At 41.0% G+C, this 21,371-nt stretch overlaps 1 protein-coding gene across 1 annotated transcript in view; it reads left to right on the top strand.

The window, feature by feature from the left end:
- The first annotated feature begins 258 nt into the window (after positions 1-258).
- LOC115156178 (inactive dipeptidyl peptidase 10) overlaps positions 259-21,371 on the top strand; it is a 330,943-nt gene continuing 309,830 nt past the window's right edge. The window contains exon 1 of the mRNA XM_029703529.1: positions 259-359. Within this exon, the coding sequence (XP_029559389.1) occupies positions 288-359 (72 nt within the window). The 5' untranslated portion in view covers positions 259-287. The remainder of the gene's footprint in view (positions 360-21,371) is intronic.

Below are 21,371 nucleotides of genomic sequence, written 5' to 3'. Positions count from 1 at the left end.
CAGACAGCGCCGCAAGTACCAGATAGCCTATGCGCCGGCACTGCACCCACTTACACCGATCGCGCGTAGTGGTTGCCACATGCAATCAGTGGATAGGGAGAGGAGAAGCCAGTTGCGCGCGTTATACACGACTCTCGGGTGGTGAAAGTGTCAGTCGTCAAATACTCGGAGTCCACATATCCAACGGGGAGTTGCTTCATAGACGGTGCCTGGTTTATATTTTATTTTGGTCGTGTTTACCAGGTGTTTTACCTTTTTTGGATAGGGACGTTTCTTAGGTTTCCAAGATGAACCAAACTGCCGGTGTTTCGCACCAATTGAAATACCAGTCTTCTGCGTCTTCGAAGGCTATGGCCAAGGTATGAACTTTATATCTCCATGACATTGTATAATTTAAATGAGTTTGAAACATTATTGTTGCCCCATTAAGCTTGGGTTATTACGCTTGGGTCATTACGTAAAATAACAAGAAGTTCCATGTGAGCACCTCTATGCACATAAGTAACTTTGTGGTGATGGAAAGCTTTGCGCAAAGAAACAGGAACTCTTTGGGCTGCCTTACATTATTATCATTTTGGATCATGTTTAGATGTGTGGCTATTAACATGAATTAGTTGATTCTCTGTTAGGTGTCTATTGTTGCTTTTAGGTGGGTTGAAATGTTGCGGTACTACCACATAGATTAGGATATATGAAGATCCCTTTCACCCATGGCAGTATGTTGAATACTGTTCAGCATGTTCAACAATATGTTAAAGCCAAATGCACATATTTTATGGCATAAAGAGCATTGTAGCCACAAACAATACTGCAGTACAACTATTTCAAATTCACGGCACGTCGAGAGCGAAACAGAACGGGGGGAGCTATATGCTTCCAAAGTCTTCCTTTGTATAGTGCATATCGATTCCCAGCCACTTTGATAGAAATATAAAAATATGATGACATGTGGCGTTCTTTTCGTTAAGCCACCAAAAAGGTTATTATAGTAAGGTGCCATATAAAGCTTAACAGATTGCCTTAATGAGCATTAATGTATGTGATGACGTCTCGGGCAGCGTTTCCCAAACTCGGTCCTCGGGACCGCAAGGTGTGCACCTTTTGGTCTTTGCTTTAACACTACACAGCTGATTCAAATGGTTAAATGTTGATAATTAGTTTATTATTTGAATCAGCTGTGTAGTGCAAGGGCTAAAACGTGCACCCCTTGGGGTTCAGATTACTTTGTTTGGGAAATCTTGCGAAAGGGAATTTGGGCGACATCGACCTGTTAAGAGTAACTCAATCAATGTTCATGAAGACGTGCTCTGCGTCTTTTGGCGACTGTTTGAGGAGGTCTCTCTCTCTCTCTCTCTCTCTCTCTCTCTCTCTCTCTCTTTTCTCTCTCTTTCTCATAAGATTGCAAGTTAAGCAGAATAATATAGGTATATTATTTTCTGAATTAATTATGCATTGTTTTACACTAGCCGACATTGGAAATGCCACATTTTGACTGTGTGAATAAATAAATTAATTAAATTCTTATTTCACCTCCTGTGCTATGTTGTAGTTTTTAGATGATGGGTATGTACTTTATGGTGCTTGATATTTTATTGATGCCCTCAAACATTTTGATACTGAAGCTTCAAAGTGTCTCCATGCTTGCCTGTATCAGTAGGCTATTGTAACCGTACACCATGCAATGGCAGCCAGTCCCAATTTTTTTTCATATTCTTGGTTGAAGGGGTGAGAATTTATGTTGGTGTGCAGTAATATACATATATTTATATTCTGGACTCTGACACGGCTCATTCTGATATATATATATATATATATTTTTTACTTTTTGCATTATGTTTGCATTGTTCTATATTGCTAGATATTATTACTGCACTGTTTGAGCTAAAAACATCAGCATTTCGCTCCACCTGCGATAACATTTGCAAATCTGTGTACCCGGCCAATAAACTTTGATTTGATTTTGATATGGTCTTCCACAGTGACTCAATAGTGTTATTGATTTTGGCACGGGTTCTCAATCCCTTTTCAACCTCAAACTCCTATGGGTCAAATCTTTGATGGAGGAAACTTTATAGATTTTTACTTCAAAATGTATGTATAAATATTTGGGAATGACATTCAAAATAGAAATGTGCATGCAGTTAATTTGACATAGTTGGTGGATAAATTACTCAATGACAGTCCTTCTCTCCACATCGTTTGTTGAATATAGTTTGAAAGCTGAAAACAATTTTCCAGACATGCTGACAGGTGACTTGTCTTGGGCTGGCAAATGTAAACATGTTGCATCATGAAGTCTTTGGTATCTTATACATAGAATCACACATCTTGGGTCTTATGTGACCCAATTCAGGAAACTAGGTGTATGTCGCAAGTCACGTCTTCACAGGAGAGCCGTTTGAACGTAAAAAATATTTGTTTATCAAAATGCGTTTTTTGACAAATGCCTTCTCGAACATGTGGACTTTCAGGTGTCTTAATAACAAACTTGCATGCCATCTGTAAATACGAATACAATTGTTAAATTACGAGCCAAGTTTGGTTTAGCCACAGAAGAAGACAGCAACCTCCTCACTAGCCATGATTGGCTGAGATAATGAGTGGGCTGGACATGCCGAGAGATGAGTTCTGATTGGTCTGCGGTGTAGCATATTTTGTCTATAAAATGGCTGCTCGTTGAGCATAGATAAATCCTTCTACTGCAGTTTTTTCATAAGATAGAACTTTAGCCATGGAGAACTGCAAATATTGCTCCCCTGAATTTATCAGGCGCTATCAACAAAGGTCAGTGGGAAAAGGTTGTGATGGACTACTTTCTGGAGGACGATCGTCAAAAAATGAGGAAATCCCTGATTTAGGTAACATTTTCATTGAATAAGACATTGTAGAGTCTTCTGATGACAGTGAGGGGAAGAAACGGCAAACAATAGTGTTGTCACGGAGAAGTTGACCGAGTTTTGAAATCAGTGGAATATCTGGTAGAAGCAGAGTATGATAAGGAGATTAATAGAATTCTGCCGTTTGATTGCAAATGCATAGGGAGTCAAAGAGAACACAGAAGGCTGTTGTTTAAAACACGTTTCCAGATTACATCTTAAAGCTAAGGGCAACCATGGCATCCGTGACAGAGAGAGAGAGAAGGATCTGATGATTCTTATGGCATTGCACATGGCCAGTGTGAACCAGAGTGACTTGACACAACGGGCCAAACAAGCTGTGCAAACTAAAAGGAAACGACACAAGACGTCTATTTAATAAAATGGGTTGCAGTCTGCTGTGAAGCTTTCAACTATGTATACTGGTAAGAATCTAGGTACAGTTTCAGATATTATACGTTTCTAATTTTGTTAGAAAGTTGTTTTCATTGCAAGTTAAAGCTTGCTGTTAGCTAGCCAGCTGAAGTTCGATGGCTGGCTTGCTAGCTAACATTTAACCTATTTGATTAACTTTAGCTAGCTATGACAATCGGTTTGTATTGCTAGTTAAAGCTTGCTGTTAGCTAGCCAGCTGACGTTAGATGGCTGGCTAGCTAACTAACATTACGTGTATGAACTGTATGTAGTGATATCTCAGAATGCCATTTTGCATCTATTGTATAATAATGCTAAAATATTTGTATCTGGATTTTGTCTTTCAGCATCAGTAGAACATGCCTGACATTCCTCCACCAGTCATACAAGAAGAATGGTCTAATGCCTCCCATCAAAAATAAATCCGGCCCAAGCAAGCACAGGGTACACCTGAAGCATGAGGACTTGCAGCGAGTGGTTAACTTCATCAACAGCTATGCAGAGGATAATGCATTATCAAATATTTTTTCCTGGAATTTTTCCTTATTGTAGGCTACTACCACATTTAGTCTTAATCTTTACTACACTACTCACTGTTTAGCACATGACCTCACATGTGAATCCTTAAAGAGATGGGTGGGGCTGGCCTAAGAGTGTGTGAACAATGCTGAATGGGTGTAGACAAAGGAGAGCTCTCCAGTAGGTACCCAAACATTCAGAGGCCCTTTTCTAAAAAGTGAGTTTACAACTTTATCAACTTTCAAATTACTTTCCCATTCTTCCTCAAAAATGCAATGTATGATATACCATTTTGTAGCTCTGAGTCGCTAATTTTACCAATGTAAAAAACCCAATTTCAAATTTTGCTATGCAAGACCGAATCCATGTGGTGTAAACATATGCAGTGTCAAATATTTGACTCCAGATTGATATTAGAGAGATTTCAAGCTAACCAAGTTGGTTTGACGTTGCATGCTTCTTGTGGGCGTTGTGTTAGCCCTTAGCCCTGATTGCATCGATACAACCTCTGCCATCAACAGTCCAATTACCTTGTTATTGTACAGGCCAAACTTGTTAGCATTCTACCATATACAGGACCACATCAGCCAAACGTGGTCTATGGCCATTCATATTATTCTGGACGTACCCATTTAGTATATGTTATGTTAGGTAACATTATGAATGGAATAGCAGTCATTAGAGGACATATAGTATCGTACGTTTTACCTGGTCATACAAATTGGATTAAATAAGTCTTGGTGGACATATAGTATTATACGTCTTAATCTGAGACCAGGTTGCTTGTTGCGTAGTAACTACAAAATAAAATTATATTATGGGGAGAAGTTACTTTGGCGGTTAGGAGAGCTAACGACAAAAGTTAGGATAATTTACGTGAAAGGTTAGACGACAAGGGTTAGGTGAATTGGCTTAAATTTAGAATAAGGGTTAGGGGAAAGGTTAACTAAATGCTACAGTTGTCCCCGACGCAACTCGAACAAGCAACACACAGACGGTCGCTGATTACACCCAACCTTATGGTTGGAGGATACCTGGAATCAGGAGAGAATAAGCAGGAAATCCAGAATCCTCCAACCAGGATTTGAGGAAAACCTGGGAATTGTTAAACCCTGTTGCGCCTCAGTCACTGAGACTAGGCAGTACTTGGGGACAGCAGCATGGTGCTGGAATGGGACAGAACACTAGGCTGGCTGACATATGTAACCTATCCTTCGTTCTTGAGAGGAAAGCTCAGGAGCATACTTGAAACTTGAATGGCAGTGAGACACTCCAAGACAAAAGGATCTCCACGGGATCTTTAATGTTGATGTATTGAAATATTACAATTATTGACATAGTGAAAGACCCAACCCCTATCACCTATTGTGGGCTACTTTCTTTCAGAAAATACTGTTATGTCTAGAATGCTAGAGTACAAATTGTGCTCGGTTCAAATTCAGGGCACAGCAGTATTTCAAACTCCAGACAACATAGCAGCATGTAACACTATAAATTATTCCTTCATCTCATGCGAACCTGTCCTGGATCCTGTATGTCACGATTCCCACCGACGGTGGTGCCCCCTCCTGCTCGGGTGGCGCTCGGCGGTCGTCGTCACCAGCCTATTAGCTGCCACCGATTCCCTTTTGCTTTTCCCTTTTTTTATTTTGTGACACCTGTGGTCAATTAGCCATTAGAGGGGCTATTTAGTTTAGCTGGCCCGCTCCTGTTCGTGCGGGATTAATGATTGTTTCTTTGACAGACGGCTTATGTTCGTGTCGACGTTGTTTTGACGCCGTATGTACTTTCTCCCCTGTGTGTGGGAACATTTGTTTTTGTGTGGGTGTATATTAAAAACACCACTACCCTGTGTTCGCTGCTTCCTGCGCCTCATTCCTCCTCCACGACTACCAAGCCGTAACACTGTATTAGATTCTTAAACAACAGGAACCAATTTACCATACTTTTCAACACAGTTGGATAAATCTTTAGGCCACCTCTGTGTCAAACAAAAGAAAATCTCTGTCCCAGTGCGTGACCTCCCCCTGTCAGTGTTTTGGATCTTAACCAGACTCTTTGATCCTCTTAATTGCTCACATTCTATTTCTCTTTATATACACAATCCAATGAAGAAGAGGCAGCAGATTTTTTTGTGGGCTTTAACTCTCCGAGGCTCCTGTAGGCATCTGCCGTTCCCATAATCTGGTGCTTAAAAGTGACAGGTCCATCCAAGCACAGATAGGGAGATAAACTAAACCGGCCCCATCAGAAAGCAGGAAGCAAAGCAGTGGTCTAGCACAGCTTTGTGGGGGCCCCGCAAGGTCAGAAAAATGTGCTGTTTTAATAGCTAATCTCATGCTATTTAACACATTTTGTTGTGAGGCTGAGAAAAAATGTTGCTTTTTTAGAGCTCAGGGATTCTTGAAAGAGGGGACAATGTCAACTTTTTGGGGGCATTTCCAGGCATAGAGCCAAAATGGAAATGAATAATATTGAAAGTATTTTGAGAATTCCCCAAACAAATATTTTTCCTTATAAAATTCACCTATAAGTACATTTTAAGCTCAAATAATGCAAGAAAATATTTTTTTTTTACTTTAATAAAAACAAAAATCCTACAATTGTACACATTTTGCCATGAGGCTGAGAGAACATGTTGCAGTTTTAAAGCTAATTTTTTGTCATTCTTGCGGGGGTGGTGCTACATCAGTAAAGCCAAGGCCATAGTGACTGTAGTCGTCTGGGATAACCAACCGCCTTACTGATAAGGTGATAAAAGCGCAATATTATTGTACAATAGCAGGGCTGGCTGTCATATAGGCATAGGTAGGGTGCTATGATGGATTTACATCCCCTTCCCACTAAAGGGTGTCTTATCTGTCTTATAAAAGTGTTGTTATTGTAGTTTATTAAACAGAGAACTGCTCACATGCTTACCATTGGCTCTTTATGATGACACGTGTGAGTGAGTGTGATTGTATCAGACCTTCTGGACCCCTCACCCTGTTACGTTGCACTCTATGCAGGACTGAAGACTGTTTTGGGCTGATTTTGCTTCATGAACCAGACAAATAAGTCCACTCACACATAGTTGGAGAAATTTGGGTGAGTATTGCTATCCCCCTCCCCCAGGGCCCAATACTGCAATCACAGCCACTTACAAACTGAGAAACTGAGAGAAAGCAATCACAACTGTCATGTACAAAATTCACTTGCAAAGTTCAATAACTCAAATCTCAGATATTCACTGTTTGAGAGAAAGCAATTTTGAGTTAGAGAGCTTTTGGGGAAAGTAATTGCGTATCAGAGAAACCAATATTTATATATTACTAATTTAGTTTTCACTGGGGTAAAACTAATCTCAGAAGTTAATTAATTAGTAATCATGATCATTAAATCATTATAAATGACGGCACATATTTATTCACAATTAAAAAGAGCACAGTGAGAGAGAAACATATGACACGCACGCATTTATGTAGTGAATTTGTTGTGAACTTAATTTGACCGTGTGGAAATATAGCATATAACATAACACCATTAGATATGACAAAGCCAAAGTGATAGGCCTAACTGTTTCATATTTCGCAGTATGGGGATGATGCAGACGTGTGATGATATGAAGTTGTAGTGAATGCTGGATGATGAAGGGTCACAGTGAGGGGAAGTACGGGTTAATGGACCCTATAATGGAGGAGTGATGGAGGCCAGTAACTGAATAATGGGACTGATAGGATTGTGGAAGACAGACTGAGGGTTGTGATGGAGAAAATAGAGACGGTGAGCCTGGAGTGAAGAGGGAGGACTGTGGGTTTTCATGATGGAAGGATGTGAAGATGGAAGAAGAATAATGAGTGAAGTTGAGTCGACTGTGGTGACCCAGCGCGCAAAACTGGTTGCACTGACAACATTGTGATGTCTTTTATGACATCATGGTCAGGTTGTACACTGGTTGTAAAAGGACGTTTTGTGAATGTATTTTTTGCAAACAGAAAATATATCTTAACCTGGTTGTCTTAACCAAAATATCTAATCAAATTTTATTGGTCACATACACATGGTTAGCAGATGTTAATGCGAATGTAGCGAAATGCTTGTGCTTCTAGTACCGACAGTGCAGTAATATCTAACAATTCCCCAACAACTACCTAATACACACAAATCTAAAGGGGTGAATGAGAATATGTACATATAAATATATGGATGAGCGATGGCCGAGCATCAAAGGCAAGGTGCAATAGATGGTATAAAATACAGTATATACATGTGATATGAGTAATGTAAGATGTGTAAATATTAATAAAGTGGCATTGTTTAAAGTGACTAGTGATCCATTTATTAAAGTGGCCAGTGATTTGGTCTCATTGTAGGCAGCAGCCTCTCTGAGTTAGAGATTGCTGTATTGAAGCTGTTTTACAGTCTCTTGGTCCCAGCTTTGATGCACGTGTACTGACCTCGCCTTCTGGATGATAACGGTGTGAACAGGCAGTGGCTGTCCTTGATGATTATTTTTAGCCTTCCTGTGACATCGGTTGCTGTAGGTGTCATGGAGGGCAGGTAGTTTGCCCCCGGTGATGCATTGTGCAGACCGCACAACCCTCTGGAGAGCCTTGCGGTTGAGGGCGGTGCAGTTGCTGTACCAGGCTGTCATACAGCCTGACAGGATGCTCTCGATTGTCCATCTGTAAAAGTTTGTCAGGGTTTTGGGTGACAAGCCAAATTTCTTCAGCCTCCTGATGTTGAAGAGGCGCTGTTGCACCTTCTTCACCATATTGTCTGTATGGGTGGACAATTTCAGTTTGTCTGTGATGTGTACGCCGGGGAACTTAATACTTTCCACCTTCTCCACTGCTGTCCCTTCGATGTGGATAGGGGGGTGCTCCCTCTGCTGTTTCCTGAAGTCAACGATCATCTCCTTTGTTTTGTTGACGTTGAGTGAGAGGTTGTTTTCCTGACACCACACTCCGAGTGCCCTCGTAATCAAGCCCCCTGGTAATCAAGCCCACTACTGTTGTGTCATCTGCAAACTTGATGATTGAGTTGGAGGCGTGCATGGCCACGCAGTCATGGGTGAACAGGAAGTACAGGAGGGGGCTGAGCACGCACCCTTGTGTGGGCCCCCAGTGTTGAGGGTCAGCGAAATAGAGATGTTGTTTCCTACCTTCACCACCTGGGGGCGGCCCGTCAGAAAGTCCAGGACCCAATTGCACAGGGCGGTGTTGAGACCCAGGGCCTCCAGCTTGATGATGAGCTTGGAGGGTACTGTTATGTTGAATGCTGAGCTGTAGTCAATGAACAGCAGTCTTACATAGGTATTCATGATGTCTTTCCCATGATATCTTGATCTCGTCATGAAAAAGATGTCTTTACATGGTTTAAACCTGATTTCTTTTGCCGGGGATGTTAGTGTTGGTAATATCATTGCAGTGTTTGGTAGTATTCGGTGACATTAGCATATTTCAAAAGCTACAATCCTTGAAACATGGATGAACATCTTGTTCTGACACTTTCCCACAAGAACTGAGTCTGGTAAGAGTGCTTTGAGATTTGCTGCCCCAACATGTTGAAACACTTTGCAGAAAGTCTTAACCTGTCTGGGAACCTAAGTTAAAACTCTATTTTATTCAGATTGATCATTTTTAATCCTTTATTGGAGGGCTGCTGACCACAGATAGCATATATTTTTAAACCTTCTCTTTTAATCTATGTTATTCACTTCGCTCTGTTTTAACTCCCATTCATTGATATGTTCTATGTGTCTATTGTGTAATTATAATATGTTTGCTGCTCTCTTGGCCAAGAGATGTAAATCTCAATGTGACTTCTCTGGTTAAATAAAGGATTAAAAAAAAGTACATACAGTTGAAGTCGGAAGTTTACATACACTTAGGTTGGAGTCATTAAAACTAATTTTTCAACCACTCCACAAATTTCTTGTTAACACACTATAGTTTTGGCAAGTCGATTAGGACATCTACTTTGTGCATGACACAAATCATTTTTCCAACAATTGTTTATCAGACAGATTATTTCACTTATAATTCACTGTATCACATTTCCAGTTGGTCAGAAGTTTACATACACTAAGTTGACTGCATTCAAACAGCTTGGAAAATTCCAGAAAATGATGTCATGGCTTTAGAAGCTTCTGATAGCTTCTGAGTCAATTGGAGGTGTACCTGTGGGTGTATTTCAAGGCCTACCTTCAAACTCAGTGCCTCTTTACTTGACATCATGGGAAAATCAAAAGAAATCAGCCAAGACCTCAGAAAATAATTTGTAGACATCCACAAGTCTGGTTCATCCTTTGGAGCAAATTCCAAACGCCTGAAGGTACCACGTTCATCTGTACAAACAATAGTACGCAAGTGTAAACACCATGGGAACACGCAGCCATCTTATCGCTCAGGAAGGAGACACGTTCTGTCTCCTAGAGATGAACGTACTATGGTGCGAAAAGTGCAAATCAACCCCAGAACAACAGCAAGGACCTTGTGAAGATGCTGGAGAAACAGGTACAAAAGTATCTATATCCACAGTAAAACGAGTCCTATATCGACATAACCTGAAAGGCCGCTCAGCAAGGAAGAAGCCACTGCTCCAAAACCGCCATAAAAAAGCCAGACTACATTTGACATTTTTTACATTTTAGTCATTTAGCAGACGCTCTTATCCAGAGCGACTTACAGTAGTGAATGCATACATTTCATTTCATACATTTCTTTTTCTTTTTTTCTCCGTACTGGCCCCCCGTGGTTTGCAACTGCACATGGTTGACAAAGATCATACTTTTTGGAGAAATGTCCTCTGGTCTGATGAAACAAAAATGGAACTGTTTGGCCATAATGACCATCGTTATGTTTGGAGGAAAAAGGGGGATGCTTGCAAGCCAAAGAACACCATCCCAACTGTGAAGCACGCGGGTGGCAGCATCATGTTGTGGGGGTGCTTTGCTGTAAGAGGGACTGAGAGATGGCATCAAATAGATGGCATCATGAGGGAGGAAAATTATGTGAATATATTGAAGCAACATATTGAAGCAAGACATCAGTCAGGAAGTTAAAGCTTGGTCGCAAATGGGTCTTCCAAATGGACAATGACCCCAAGCATACTTCCAAAGTTGTGGCAAAATGGCTTAAGGACAACAAAGTCAAGGTATTGGAGTGGCCATCACAAAGCCCTGACCTCAATCCTATAGAACATTTGTGGGCAGAACTGGAAAAGTGTGTGCGAGCAAGGAGGCCTACAAACCTGACTCAGTTACACCAGCTTTGTCAGGATGAATGGGCCAAAATTCACCCAACTTATTGTGGGAAGCTTGTGGAAGGCTACCCGAAACGTTTGACCCAAGTTTAACAATTGAAAGGCAATGCTACCAAATCCTAATTGAGTGTATGTAAACTTCTGACCCACTGGAAATGTGATGAAAGAAATAAAAGCTGAAATAAATCATTCTCTCTACTATTATTCTGACATTTCACATTCTTAAAATAAAGCGGTGATCCTAACTGACCTAAGACAGGGAATTAGTACTAGGATTAAATGTCAGGAATTGTGAAAAACTGAGTTTAAATGTATTTGGCTAAGGTGTATGTAAACTTCTGACGCAAAACTGTACATACTTGCCTATGGGCAGTTCCATCATAATGTAATTACGCTGAGACTCTTTTTTTCCAAAGGTTATTGTTTTACCAAACATTCTATCGGCCCAGTTTTTCCAGTAAATGTGTTTTTGTAAAGAATTCTGGCCAAATTGTTAAATAGGCCTTGTGCATAGCTGGTTGGTGGTTTGGTTTGTTTTGTTTTTAAATCAATAGTTTTGTTTGGTATACATTTTAAAGTAGGAAAATCTGAGTCTGAGTGTAATTCCTTTATCATGGAAATGCCCCTATATAACTCCTGATTTTTCTCTATCCCACAATAAGCACCCAAAAAAAAAAAAAAAAAAAAAAAGCACCTTGGATTTTGAATTTCAGGGCCATTTTCAAAACCTCTCAATATACCATCTACCTTCATCACTGCAGTCTACTCCCCCAGTCCCAAACAACAGCAGTGGTGGGTTAATGGAGCTTTGAGGCGCATCTAGTGCATTCTCTCCCCAATCCCCTAAGATCTATCAAATACATTTTCCCGAAAAAGCTACCGGTAACTGGCGCTTTGCAGGCTTCTCGTCAGCCATCCTCATTGTGTGATAGATTGCTTGAATGTCCCTCAAAAGAATAACTGCATCACCTTGCCAGTCTGTGACTCTATAAATTATAGCCGGCATGCCAACTGATCTGAATATATTCTCTGCCTGCAATGCATCTCTCATTCTTTTTCATACTCTCTATTCACTGAGGAATGGGTGATTAATGTGTCACTAATTTGTTGTTTTGTTGAGACATATCTGTCGTTCATTTGCATATCAGTGCCTATTCCCAAGAGGTGGCTTATTTGTCCCTATATCAAGGATTACGCCTTAACCAATACTCATTATTAAAAAAAAGCAACATGTCAGAATGTAACATACCATTACCAACTACTGTATAGACCAGAAATGAATCATTATTTGGTTCTCACAGAAGATACTAATGACTTGAACCCTGAGGCTTCCTAGGCTTCATATTCTTCATATTCCTGAAGTACATTATAGCCTCGGAACAGAACTGACCATCCCTTTGGTTCAACTAGCTTTCAGAGCCTGCGGCAAAATGGACTGATGTGAATATATCATGAGCTTGTAATAGGGGACATTGGGGGCTGCACTGAGGCTTGAGGTGTGATTAAAAGTTCTTTAAGCTTTTGACAGTTGTGCTGATAGCTCTGTAGACCATTAGTTCTTAATACGACACAAGTATAAAAGAGGGCAGGAAAGATTAATTGTACAAATATAAGACTTTACTTTGTAAAGCCTTCTCTTTAAAATATTTACCACAATATGTTGTAATACATCTGGCATATTTTTTTTTAATCTATTTGGATCTTTACTAAGCCATCTTTGAAGATCTTTTTTTACTGCATTTATACAACATTTTTCGATCCATTTGAAGATGACATACTTTGCAGATATCACTCTGATACGTTGATATGCTATCTTGCTGATCTCACTTGCTATGGTGTCTTTGGAGATTGTCAACCATGATATGCTGACATACAGTGGCAAGAAATTGTATATGAACCCTTTGGAATTACCTGGATTTCATGCATAAATTGGTCATACAATTTGATCTGATCTTCACATAAGTCACAACAATAGACAAACACAGTCTGCTTAATCTAAAAACATACAAACAATTATACGTTTGCATGTCTTTATTGAACATGCTGTGTAAACATTCACAGTGTTGGGTGGGAAAAGAATGTGAACCCTTGGATTTTATAACTGGTTGACCCTCCTTTGGCAGCAATAACCTCAACCAAACGTTTTCTGTACTTGCAGATCAGACCTGCACAACGGTCCGGAGGAATTTTGGACCAATCCTCTTTACAAAACTGTTTCAGTTCAGCAATATTCTTGGGGTGTAAACCGCTCTCGAGGTCATGACACAGCCTCTCAATGTGGTTGAGGTCAGGACTGACTGGGCCACTCCAGAATGTGTATTTTCTTCTGTTGAAGCCATTCTGTTGTTGATTTACTTCTGTGTTTTGGGTCGTTGTCCTGTTGCATCACCGAACTTCTGTTGAGATTAAATTGGCAAACAGATAGCAATTTGCGCTCTACTCTTGCAGTCATCTTTGCAGGACGGCCACTCCTAGGGAGAGTAGCAAAAGTGCTGAACTTTCTCCATTGGTAGAACATTTCTCTTACCGTGGACTGATGAACATCAATGCTTTTAGAGATACTTTTGTAACCCTTTCCAGCTTTATGCAAGTCAACAATTCTTAATCTTAGGTCTTCTGAGATCTCTTTTGTTTGAGGCATGGTTCACATCAGGCAATGCTTCATGTGAATAGCAAACTCACATTTTGTGAGTTTTTTATTTTGCAGGGCAGCTCTAACCAACATTTCCAATCTTGTCTCATTTATTGGACTCCAGGTTAGCTGACTTTTGGATAAGTTATTTGCCTAGGGGTTCACATACTTTTTCCAACCTACACTGTTAATGATGTATTCAAAATAGACAAGAAAAATACAATAATTTGTGTTTTATTAGTTTAAGCACACTGTGCTTGTCTATTGTTGCAACTTAGAGGAAGATCAGATCAAATTATTTAGAAATCCAGGTAATTCCAAACGGTTCACATACTTTTTCTTGCAACTGTATATTGCAGGCCATTTAGGCTGTTTGTTATAAAAATAACATGTTGTCTTAAACACAAGTTTGACCAAATTTGACCAAACAGTTTATGATAAATTACTGTATGTCTTCAGACCCTAATTATTTTATCAAGCATGAATGTGTCTGTGCAGTGAGCAGCGATTTTGACATGAGTGAGCATAAAATGGGGTATAGCATGACATTACTTTACTTTTTTTTTTTAAATGTTGTGTTACAGCCTGAATTTAAAATTGATTAAATAAAGATTTTTTTCACTGGCCTACACACAATACCCCATAATCAAAGTGGAATTATGTTTTTTGAAATGCTTACAAATGCTTACAAATTAATAAAAAAATATAGTCAATAGCAATCAACCCTTTAGTCAATAAGCAATCAACCCTTTTGTTATGGCAAATCTAAATAAGATCAGGTGTAAAAATGTGCTTAACAAGCTTGATGCAGTCATTGCATTCTATGAATTTGGGACTTAACTGCTTAACATTTTACTACTTTAATACACATATAAGTGAATTTGTCTGTTCTCTAAAATGGGGGACTATGTACAAAATGTGCTGTAATTTCAAAACGGTTCACCCGATACGGATGAGAATACCCTCAAATTAAAGATGGCAACACTATATAACCTCATAGTCATTGTTTGATTTGAAATCCAAACTTTTGAAGTATAGAGCCAAAAGAAGAATATATGCTTCACTGTCCCAATAATTACAGAGGGCACAGAACCTTTTGAGCATGATGAAATTATTAATTACACTTTGGATGGTGTACCAATACACCCAGTCACTACAAATATACAGGTGTCCTTCCTAACTCAGTTGCTGGAGAGGAAGGAAACCGCTCATGAGACCAATGGTGACTTCAAAACACTTAGAGTTTAATGGCTATGATAGGAGATAACTGAGGATAGATCAACAACATTGTAGTTACTCGACAATACTAACCTAATTAAGAGTGAAAAGAAGGAAGCCTGTGAATAATAAAAATACTCAAAAACAAGCATCCTGTTTGCTACAAGACACTAAAGTAATTGTGCAAAAAATGTGGCAAAGCAATTCACTTTTTTTCCTGAATACAATTATGTTATGTTTGGGGCAAATCCAACACAACACATTACCTCTCTCCATATTTTCAAGCAGGCAAAATCCTATAGTAAAACCTGGTTGTCTGCTTTCCACCAGACACTGGGATAAGAATTTACCTTTCAGCAGGACAATAATCTAAAACACAATGCCAAATCTACACTGGAGTTGCTTATCAAACAGACTGAATGTTCCTGAGTGGCCGAGTTACAGTTTTGACTTACATCTACTTGAAAATCTATGGCATGACCTGAAAATGGTTTTCAAGCAATGATCCACAACCAATTTGACAGAGCTTGAAGAATGTTGAAAATAATAATGGGACGATGTTGCACAATTCAGGTGTGGAAAGATCTTAAAGACTGACCCAAAAAGACAGCTGTAACCGCTGCCAAACGTGATTTTAACATGTGTTGAATGAGGTCTAATCAAGATACATTACTGTTTTATTTTATAGATTTTTTTTCAAATGTTAGAATTTTTCTTCCACTTTGGCATTAGAGTATTTTGTGTGGGTTGATGACAAAAAATGATAATTAAAATCATTTTAATCCTACTTTGTAACACAACCAAATGTGGAAAACGTCAAGGTGTGTGAATACTTGTGTGTCTCTTATATTTTGTCCTGTGTTGGATGTTGGATGCCACAATATTGTTTGCGAAGTGATGTCATACGCAGACATGACCCTGAAATGTCATCCAGCAAGGGAGTACTGCAAATGGCAGATGCGCGCGCGCGCGCACACACACACACACACACACACACACACACACACACACACACACACACACACACACCAGGCAAATGATACCATGCATTTCTAATCAATAATTCACTAGTTCTTAGATGAGTTATGATCAAATGCAAACAAAATGAAGATGGAGGACAATCCATAAAGTTCTGTGCTGAAACAAGCTCTCGCAAGAAAAAGTACCTTAATGTTTTTCTATGCAAAAAGTTTGTGTTTGCAGTTTTTTTCTTACAAAAAACACACATCGCATTTTCACATGTATACATTTTTTTCCTTCTCATGTTAACACCTCCTTTTCACATGTGAGAAAAACATGTTTTCACCTCACCCAGTGTTAGGACTAGTTACTTGGAAAAGTTATATACTACAAATGACTCGTTATATTTAACAAAAGTATTGCATTACTTTAGAATATTATGCATTATACCATATTACTTTCATTAAAAAAATCTCAATCTCACTTTGCTTGACTGTTGGAGGGAGCAAGGCGAGCCACACACACTTTACCAAAGATAGGCTATTTACTAACTCAGGTTTGATCACTAGTTTCCCTTTTCATCTGTGGCACTGCTTTCCTGTGCTAGTCTACAAGTGCTGTGCTATATATGGGCTGCTTAATTATCATATAAAGTGCATTTGGAAAGTATTCAGACCCCATCCCTTTTTCCACATTTTTTAACGTTACAGACTTAATCAAAAATTGATTAAATAAATAAAAATCCTCCTCAATCTACACACGCTACACCATAATGACACATAATTACACCATTTTTAGACATATTTGCAAATGTAAATTTAAAAAAAGAAGTATTCAGACCCTTTGCTATGAGACTCAAAATTGAACTCAGGTGTATCCTGTTTCCATTGCTCATCCTTGACATGTTTCTACAACTTGATTGGAGTCCACCTGTGGTAAATTCAATTGATTGGACAAGAACACAGTGGCATCCATCATTCTTAAATGGAAGAAGTTTGGAACCACCAAGAATCTTCCTAGAGTTGGCCACCTGGGCAAACTCAGCAATCGGGGGAGAAGGGCTTTGGTCAGGGAAGTGACCAAGAACCCGATGGTCACTCTGACAGAGCTCCAGAGTTTCTCTGTGGAGATGGGGAGAACCTTACAGAAGGACAACCATCTCTGCAGAACTCCCTCAATCAGGCCTTTATGGTAGTGTAGCCAGACGGAAGCCACTCCTCAGTACAAGGCACAATACAGATCGCTTGGAGGTTGCCAAAAGGCACCTAAAGGACTCTCAGACCATGAGAAAGAAGATTCTCTGGTCTGATGAATATTTTTCAGCTGCAGGGACTGGGAGACTAGTCAGGATCAGGGGAAAGATGAACGTGAGGTCCTTGGTGAAAACCTGCTCCAGAGCGCTCAGGACCTCAGACTGGGGTGAAGGTTCACCTTTCAACAGGACAATGACCCTAAGCACACAGCTTAGGGTCGATGAACCTGATCTCTGGAGAGACCTGAAAATATCTGTGCAGTGATGCTCCCCATTCAACCTGACAGAGCTCAAGAGGATCTGCAGAGAAGAATGGGAGAAACTCCCCAAACACAGGTGTGCCAAGCTTGTAGCATCATACCCAAGAAGACTCGAGGCTAAAATCGCTGCCAATTCAACAAACTATTGAGTAAAGGGTCTGAATACTTATGTAAATGTGATATATATTTTTAATACATTTGCTAAATATTTGTAAAACCTTTTTTTGCTTGGTCATTATGGGGTATTGTGTGTAGATTGTGGACATTTAAAAAAATGTCTGTTCTGGTTATACTGTAGACAGCATGTACATGGACCCATGGAGATGTATAGAGGACACTCTTGCCACTAGACATGAAAGCCTTCTATGGGCTTTGCTATCATGTAAGCGATCTATGGCAAAGATCAAAGGTGCACCCTCTATACACAGCAGCTGTCATCACCTTTCTCCAAACAGCCTTCTTCTGCTCGCTCGAGAACTAAATGAGGAAACAAGTCGAAATCGGATCATGGAAACACGTGCCTGGTAGAGATATGATTCTGAAAGTAATGCACACGTTGTTTGACAAAGTAACTGTAATAATATTACCCAATTCGAAAAAGTAACTCGTTACTTTACTTTGTTACTCATTAAAACAATCTGATGACGTACCATGTTACTTTGTAACACATTACCCCCAACATTTACCCCATTTATCAATTTACCTGATTTTACTAACTGTGACTTTGGACAAAATCAAAATGGCAATATTCTTGTTTTACTTGTTTTGCAAATTCTGCAATAAACTCCAGTTTGATAGCCCTAGAAAATGCACGTGAATGTGTAGCAGACATGAGTCGGTCATGGTTGCTCAAAGTCACGTAATGAGGTAGCCCCATCTATGACTTAAAGAATTGTGTTGGCCCTCTTAGTTGAAAAGTCAAATACGATGCTTCCGGATGCTGGAGTGAGTGGTCGTGCTGCACCTCGCTCCGTGGGTAATATTACATTTCATTACATTACATTGGAACAATTTCATTAGTGTATTGTTAGCTAGCTACATAGTTGTATCTGCTGTCTTTGTATCAAGGATAAAGGTGTAGCTCTGAGGAACTAACAAGGTTAGCTAGCCAGCTGTATTCGTTCGTTCGCTCCGTTTTCCGAAACGGCGTCAACACCATAGCACCACAGCCATTGCTAGCAAGCCAACTTTACCAATTAGCAGTACTGTAGAAACTATATACATTACAACTTAACGATTTGACTAGTGTAATGTTAGCTAGCTACATAGTTGTCTTTGTATCAAGATAAAGGCGTAGTACAGAGTAACTATCGAGGTTAGCTAGCCAGCTTCATTTTCTAACATAGTCTACAACGCGCCCACTGCTAGCTAGCTAACCCTACCAGCTAGCTGTATCATTTTTAGTCAATAAGATTTTTGCAACGTAAGCTTAACTTTCTGAACATTCGAGATTGGTAGTCCACTTGTGTAACTAGCAGGACTGACTTTGTGTTAGCTAGCCAACGTTTAATTACTTCTGCGTTATGAACTAGACACGGACACGAATGATCCATTGGTAGCTTGTTGTTACCAAGTATTGGTGCTAACCGTGTGTTATAGGATGCTAGCATGCTAGTTAGCTACGGCGTCATAGGACACGGTGCACTAGGTGGGTTTTCACAGAAGAATACTGTAGCAAGTTAGCTAGCGGAATAAACTAAGTTAGCCTATTCCTGGAAACATTGAACCACTGTAGTTTACATCAATTTTAATTTCTAGTGGTAGCTAGAAAAGTTATATTTTAGTGTTTTAGTGTTTCAGTGAATTGTTAGTGAGGGAGGCCCTGCTCTCTCGCTTCCCCAGTTGTTTAGTTAATTTTTCATGCCAATCTCCTTTGCATTAGCGTAGCCTCTCCTGTAGCCTATCAACTATGTGTCAGTCTATCCCTGTTCTCTCCTCTCTGCACAGGCCATACAAACACTTCACATCGCGTGGCCGCTGCCACTCTAACCTGTTGGTCCCAGTGCGCACGACCCACGTGGAGTTCCAGGTCTCCGGCAGCCTCTGGAACTGCCGGTCTGCGGCCAACAAGGCAGAGTTCATATCAGCCTATGCTACCCTCCAGTCCCTCGACTTCTTGGCGCTGACGGAAACATGGATTACCACAGAAAACACTGCTACTCCTACTGCTCTCTCCTCGTCTGACCACGTGTTCTCGCACACCCCGAGAGCATGTGGTCAGCGGGGTGGTGGCACTGGAATCCTCATCTCTCCCAAGTGGACATTCTCTCTTTCTCCCCTGACCCATCTGTCTATCTCATCCTTTGAATTCCATGCTGTCACAATCACTAGTCCATTCAAGCTTAACATCCTTACCATTTATCGCCCTCCAGGTTCCCTTGGAGAGTTCATCAATGAGCTTGACGCCTTGATAAGTTCCTTTCCTGAGGATGGCTCACCCCTCACAGTTCTGGGTGACTTTAACCTCCCTACATCTACCTTTGACTCATTTCTCTCTGCCTCTCTTTCCACTCCTCTCCTCTTTTGACCTCACCCTCTCACCTTCCCCCCTACTCACAAGGCAGGCAATACGCTTGACCTCATCTTCACTAGATGCTGTTCTTCTACTAATCTCACTGCAACTCCCCTCCAAGTCTCCGATCACTACCTTGTATCCTTTTCCCTCTCGCTCTCCTCCAACACTACTCACTCTGCCCCTACTCAGATGGTATTGCGCCGTCGCAACCTTCGCTCTCTCTCTCCTGCTACTCTCTCCTCTTCCATCCTATCATCTCTTCCCTCTGCTCAATCCTTCTCCAACCAATCCCCTGATTCTGCCTCCTCAACCCTCCTCTCCTCCCTTTCTGCATCCTTTGACTCTCTATGTCCCCTATCCTCCCGACCGGCTCGGTCCTCCCCTCCTGCTCCGTGGCTTGACGACTCATTGCGAGCTCACAGAACAGGGCTCTGAGCAGCCGAGCGGAAATGGAGGAAAACTAGCCTCCCTGCGGACTTGGCATCTTTTCACTCCCTCCTCTCTACATTTTCCTCCTCTGTTTCTGCTGCTAAAGCCACTTTCTACCACTCTAACTTCCAAGCATCTGCCTCTAACCCTAGGAAGCTCTTTGCCACCTTCTCCTCCCTCCTGAATCCTCCTCCCCCTCCCCCCCTCCTCCCTCTCTGCGGATGACTTCGTCAACCACTTTGAAAAGAAGGTCGACGACATCCGATCCTCGTTTGTTAAGTCAAACAACACCGCTGGTCCTGCTCACACTGCCCTACCCTATGCTTTGACCTCTTTCTCCCCTCTCTCTCCAGATGAAATCTTGCGTCTTGTGACGGCCGGCCACCCAACAACCTGCCCGCTTGACCCTATCCCCTCCTCTCTTCCCCAGACCATTTCCGGAGACCTTCTCCCTTACTCGTTCATCAACTCATCCTTGACCGCTGGCTACGTCCCTTCCGTCTTCAAGCGAGAGTTGTCACCCCTTCTCAAAAAACCTACACTCGATCCCTCCGATGTCAACAACTACAGACCAGTATCCCTTCTTTCTTTTCTCTTGAACGTGCCGTCCTTGGCCAGCTCTCCTGCTATCTCTCTCAGAATGACCTTCTCGATCCAAATCAGTCAGGTTTCAAGGCTGGTCATTCAACTGAGACTGCTCTTCTCTGTGTCACGGAGGCTCTCCGCACTGCTAAAGCTAACTCTCTCTCCTCTGCTCTCATCCTTCTAGACCTATCTGCTGCCTTTGATACTGTGAACCATCAGATCCTCCTCTCCACCCTCTCCGAGTGGGGTATCTACGGCGCGGCTCACTCTTGGATTGCGTCCTACCTGACAGGTCGCTCCTACCAGGTGGCGTGGCGAGAATCCGTCTCCGCACCACGTGCTCTCACCACTGGTGTCCCCCAGGGCTCAGTTCTAGGCCCTCTCCTATTCTCGCTATACACCAAGTCACTTGGCTCTGTCATATCCTCACATGGTCTCTCCTGTCATTGCTACGCAGACGACACAC

Source organism: Salmo trutta, chromosome 20, assembly GCF_901001165.1.
Source record: "Salmo trutta chromosome 20, fSalTru1.1, whole genome shotgun sequence".
NCBI lineage: Eukaryota > Metazoa > Chordata > Actinopteri > Salmoniformes > Salmonidae > Salmo > Salmo trutta.
This window is presented reverse-complemented; position numbering and strand designations above follow the sequence as displayed.